We start from the raw sequence: 6,117 nt of genomic DNA, 5'->3' as shown, positions 1-6,117 counted from the left end.
ATAGATCACAATATATTAATAAGAAAACTGGAACGTTATGGTGTCAAAGGGGTAGTTTTAAATTGGGTCCTGAATTATTTAAGTAAGCAGTTTGTGAAATTAAATGGTGGTTGCTCCTTATGTATGGACATTGCTTGTGGTGTACCCCAAGGGTCAGTTTTGGGCCCAAAATTCTTCAACTTAAACATTAACAACATCTGTAAAGTGTCCAAGGTATTAAAAATGGTTCTCTTTGCTGACGATACAAACATCTTCTGCTCTGGTGATGATCTGCAGAATTTATTGGATGATATGACTAATGAAATAAGTAAAGTGAAGTTCTGGCTTGATAAAAACAAATTATCATTAAATTTGAATAAAACTAAAATTATGTTATTTGGAAATAGTACTTTAAATACAATGCTAAGATTAAACTAAATGGTGTTGATATTGAAAGAGTCAGGGAAAATAAATTTCTGGGGGTAATAATAGATGAAAAACTTAACTGGAGAGCTCACGTAAGATATATTGATTCCAAAGTATCACGAAGCATTGCAATACTAAACAAGGCAAAGCAGGTATCACACGGGACATCACTTCATATTCTCTACTGTTCACTGGTTTCACCATACTTAAGCTTTTGTGCAGAGGTCTGGGGCAACAACTATTAAACCACATTACATTCACTTTTTACTCTTCAACAAAAAAAAGCAGTTCGAATCATCCACAATGCAGGTTACAGGGAACATACAAACTCACTATTTTTGCAGTCTGAAATATTGAAATTTGCTGATCTAGTGAAATTCCAAACAGCGCAAATTATATTCAAAGCAAAAAATAAAGAACTGCCAGATTATATTCAGAGTAAGTTATAATTTAAGGGGTTTTTGTAACTTCAAAAAAAGGGAAGGTACGTACAACAGGAACAAGCTTTTGTGTTTCTGTGCATGGAGTGAAGCTGTGGAACAGTTTGAATATGAAATTGAAGCAATATCCAAACATAAAACAGTTCAAAAAGAGTTATAAAGATATGATCTTCTTGAGCTATAAAGAAAAGGGAAAATGTTGAAATTAAGTGAATGTCACTATTTAGAAAACTTCATGATGTGATATTATAGTATATATTATATCAGAAATCTGTTCACTATTTTTATTACAGATTATATCAGTAAGTGACTAAATATTGACTGATAACTTATGGCAAAGGGGTGGGATTAAATAAGTGTGTACTTCTTCCCTCTCCCTTTCGACATGTAACTGAATCAGAACAGAAGCAATATTGCAATGTATTAACTTTATTTTGTATAGTATTTTTTTCTCAGATTTTCTTTGCTAAATGTACCTGTATATTGTTTACATCATTGAAATAAATTAACAAACAGGCCCAAATACAGGAGAAGGACAGCTGAGAGTGAAAAAAAAATCACAAAAATAAATACTGCCAGATTTTCAACTTCGGTCTACAAGAAAATAAGAAGATCATGGGATTAGCCTCGATTGCACTTTGGACCTATTGACGGGATGCGCTCCGTCCCTTGATGCATGTACACTTTCAATTTCTGGTTGGGCTGCTTGGGTACAAAGTAAGTTTCATCATCAGATGATGAGCTTCATGTAAACATCTGCATGGAAACTGGATGCCTGGACTTCTCTGCTTACTTAGACCAAACCAAACCGTGAATTATGTTGGAAAATATGTGATGTTTTATGAAGGATCACATAAGAAACAACATTTTTTAGTTGTTTTTGTGAAAAAATAGTTTAGAAAGGACTTTTACATTTTCATAATATTCATGGCTGTGTGGTAAAGCTGACATGATCTCACTTGTAATGGTTCAGATTGGACACTGTGACTGGCCGGTTCTGTGCTCCAGACCACATGTTTGATACCCCTGGACCCATGCAACGAAGTATAAAAAACCGTGTCCACACTTTGGCCTGTGAAGAGTGAAAGCAGATATACGGCGTGATATCGAGCCAAATGCTTCAAAGTGTTCCTTGATGATGTGATAAAGAAGTGGCGTTCCTCCTCCAACCACAAACAGGAAGCTCATGAAGCGAGCAGTGTCAGTGCTTGTACGACACTCACCACGAGACCTCTGAGCAGGATGGCTGCAGTCGCACAGCTCTGCTTCTCCCTGCTGTTCACTCTCATCAGCAACATTCATGCAGAAGAATTTATCGCCATAAGAGAAGAAGGAGAGTCTTTACAGTTCAAGCTCCCAGATCAAAACAGCTCCTGCATCACCTCCAGACGTGTTGGTGAAGATACTCTGGTCCTGTGGAACATCTCTGACCCCTGGAACAGAAACTTCACAGTACATGAAGACCTGACAGGACGACTCTCATTTCCTGAGACATTTCATGGTTCTCCTTCATTTACTCTAAAGAGCCTGACCCACTCAGACTCTGGACTGTACCAAGAAGTGTGCTGGACTCAGGGCAGCGTGACATATGAGAGAAACATCAGCCTGACTGTGTGTAAGACAGTAAGGTGGGGAGAAGATATCACAAGTCCTGAAGACACTGTAGACGTACAATGTAAAGGAGCAGGTGAGAATCTGACGGTGCGTTGGATCAGACATGACAGGAAGTGGCGACCAGGAATGATGAATAGTTTCGAAGACAGAATAATTTTTAAGGTGAATAAAGTCCAAGAAAGTTTCCTGGAGGTGAAAAACACATCACTTCTTCATGTCTTCAATCAACAACAAACGTCTTACATCTGCCTGTTGATGAACCAACAGCAGTGTGTGAGCACTTACTCTGTACATTTGACCAAAGAAATAAAGCTACATTATGCTTCAGAGGGAGACACAGCTGTGCTGGAGTGTCCCGTCATGGACCACATTCATGACCAGCCCCCAGTTTGGATGAAGAAAGCAATTTCCTACAATACTGATCAAGAAATTGGTCGAAACTTCTCGCTGGTACTTCCATCACTAATGGTAAATGATACAGGTTACTACTACTGTGAAGGTGAAAAAGTAAAACATGTGTACTGGCTTTGGGTGTGCCCTAAACTTGGTCCACCTGCAGTAAAGGTTTTCTCAGAGGGAGATGAAGTCACTATGAGATGCTCTGATGATTGGAAAAATAGTACTTCGGCCTTTATTAAGTTGATCCAAACAGAAGGCAAAATTGTGTACGCTAATAAGTTATGCAGTGACAATAGAATCACTTGTTCCTATGACAGCCTGATAATCTCTAATGTCTCACTGGAAGATGCAGGAGAGTATGTGTGTACAGGTTATAAGTCAGGTAGTGAGTGTTTGTCCGCAGAAAAATTTGTTCTGATCTACAGAGAGCCCTTTGGGGTTTACTCGACCTTCTACAGAGTCAGGTGGATACTGCTCAGCAGTCTGCAGGTGATGCTTTGTGTTGTTGTGGTCTGTGTGAGACAGAAAACCAGGAGAGGAGAGCAGCTTTCAGCTCAGACACACACTTAATATGCTTATAATAATAATAATAATAATAATGATAATAATAATAATAATAATAATAATAATAATAATACATAGAAGTTAAGAAATCAAAACAAAAACAAACAAAAATATTATTGTAGAGATGAATCTGTGACCTGACTGGACGGTTCAGTCTCTTATATGATTATATATTTTAAACATTTTGCCTTTTTCTATCTTTCGACTTAATTCTTGTTTATTTCTGCTCATATTTTATTTCAGTTATAATGATTATGTGCTTTTTTGTTTTATGTGATGTGATGTTTATCCATATCTCATTCATGTATCTCTCAGAGTATCATTTTGAATATTCTTCTGTTTCTATCAGTGATCAGTTCGATCTATAATAAATGTTAGAAACCAGTTGTAAATGTATTCGTTCTTCACTCTGATGTGAATCATTATCATCTCTCTTGGAAAATGTATTTTGTTATTGTGTTTAAGAGCAGATTCATTACAGCACCATGTTCATCTGCACTATATTGTTTTCATTGTTGTGAATAAACATGATTGTCTGATACAGCAAACACTTCATAATATGGACGTTACTGCTTTGATTGTGTTTTTATATTCTCCATTTTTGTTAGGAATCATTTCTGAAATAAAAATATCTAAATCTAATTTAACAGGCTGAACGTTGATGCTCTTCTGTCAATGACTCCATGATGATTTTCAATTTTAATAAACACACAATCCTCATATTTCAGTGCAGGATGTAGAGCAGAGTATATCAGTCAACTGGATCAGAGCTCATCAGCATTTTGAACTTAATATGCAGCCAACACACTTTAACACGTGTCTGATGTAGAGTGAAACATATCATGGAAAAATGGAAGACGAGAGAAGCTGCACATGGTTATCATCATTTATTTATTCATTTATTTTTTTGCCTGTCCCATTTGGATCTTTAGCCATCAGAATTGTTGTTTGAAGGCCAAGAAAGATGCCATGTTGGTCCATTTGATTGACCTTTATTATAATTGTGTATTTATTTTATTTTATTATCGGTTGTTACAGACGGGACAGACATGACTGGGGGATAGGACAGGGAGAAGGAAAGAAGGAAAGAAAGAGAGGGAGAGAAAGAAAAACAGAGGGCAGAAGAGATGATGAGAAAGGGGGGAAGGAACAAAAAGAAAAACAAACACCTGGATCACCTGTATGGAGAAAAAAAACAAGAGAAATCAAACAAAGAGCAACATAATAAATACATGTTATCATCATTTATTATTATTTTTATTTTTTGTTTTTGGTGGTGGTAGAGTTTAAATTTTGGTGTTTTTTTTAATATTTTATTTTAATTAATTAAAATGTTTTAGTTAAAAACTATGAATTTTTTTAGCGTCATTTTTTAAAATCTTTTTACTTGACGATAGTACGTTTACTGCACATAGCTTGGAGGACTGTGCTGAATCAACTCCGTTCACTGAGCAACACAAAGGCCTACCACACCCGGTGCACGGCATTGGTGCATGGGGGTCGTAGTGCAAGATGTAATAAAAGAATAGAGTCCAAATAGAAATGCACAATCACCAACTGCTGCACCTGTAAGAAAAAACAAACATACAACAGCTGGAACACAAAAATCTGAAAATGCACAGATACATAAATCAACAATCTTCTCCTGCAGCAGTCAAACAGTCTCGTTATCACACCTGCATGAAGCACTGTGTAAATGACGGCATCTACCACGTGCACGCGCTATTTCTCCTGCATTGATTGTTTGTGTGTGATAACAGTCTGAAGCACAAAGCTGTACGTGAGCTCCACTGCAGTGGCTCGTGCACCGCTGCGTTCACGGTGGGACATATGTATGTAAAATGTTTACTGAAGTTAGTGAAACAGTGTTTGTAAGGACTATAAGGTCCATAATTACTGAGGCAGTTAGACACACACACACACACACACTCCATTTTTATCTGTATCTAGCATTTCCGAGCAGCATGTCTTCATTATCTGTGTGTCTGCAAACTCTCTGGTTTCAGTGGTTTCAGATCCATTTCTCTCTCACGTTGGTACAAATTAGTAAACACTTTTTATATTTCACTGTTTTTACACAAGTAAGCAGCACGTCTTTATCAAGATCAATAAGCTGCTCGCAAACAAGCGTTTCAGTCAAAGGTAATGTAGTAATAATTAAACATTTTAGTATTATTATCCTGGCTGCTCGAGGCTCCGTTTTCTCTGACAGTTTCAATCAAAATTAGAAATGCTGCTCTGAGACTGAGAGAACTAATAGTGCTGCCTGTTGTGCAGTTAGTTTCCAAAACACGTTATTCATGGTTGCATACAATTTTAGACTGATGTGGGCCAAAGCCTAGCATAGCCTGTAACGTTATTATGACCGGCACATTTTATGAGTGAACTTGGCTTTAAGTGACTTCCAGGTTTCTTTGAAAAACACTTTCTTATATCCAGGTTCTTCCTTTTTGCTGCCGTCCTCCTCTCCTCCTTGCAGGTCCTCACAGTGCAGGCTTGCTGCTGCTAAAACTAAACAGAGCTCCCTGAAAGGCACAGCCAATCACATTGGCCATATTTGTCACATGAGGTAGAGAACGTAATTTAAATCTTTCTTCACCGCTGGTTGAACGAGACGTTGACAGATTGTTTTTTTCTTTCTATCGCGTTTGTTTTTCTTTACTTGAAGAAATCAAATTATTGGTGGGGCCATGCC

At 37.3% G+C, this 6,117-nt stretch overlaps 1 protein-coding gene across 1 annotated transcript in view; it reads left to right on the top strand.

The window, feature by feature from the left end:
* Positions 1-2,087: 2,087 nt before the first annotated feature.
* Positions 2,088-6,117, top strand: part of LOC148101178 (uncharacterized) — a 5,490-nt gene continuing 1,460 nt past the window's right edge. The window contains exon 1 of the mRNA XM_087845801.1: positions 2,088-3,347. Within this exon, the coding sequence (XP_087701927.1) occupies positions 2,088-3,347 (1,260 nt within the window). The remainder of the gene's footprint in view (positions 3,348-6,117) is intronic.

This window comes from Neolamprologus brichardi, chromosome 9 (genome assembly GCF_056152115.1).
Source record: "Neolamprologus brichardi isolate AB-2024 chromosome 9, ASM5615211v1, whole genome shotgun sequence".
Lineage (NCBI taxonomy): Eukaryota > Metazoa > Chordata > Actinopteri > Cichliformes > Cichlidae > Neolamprologus > Neolamprologus brichardi.
The sequence above is the reverse complement of the archived record's forward strand: the minus strand, read 5'-3'. Positions and strand labels throughout refer to the sequence as shown.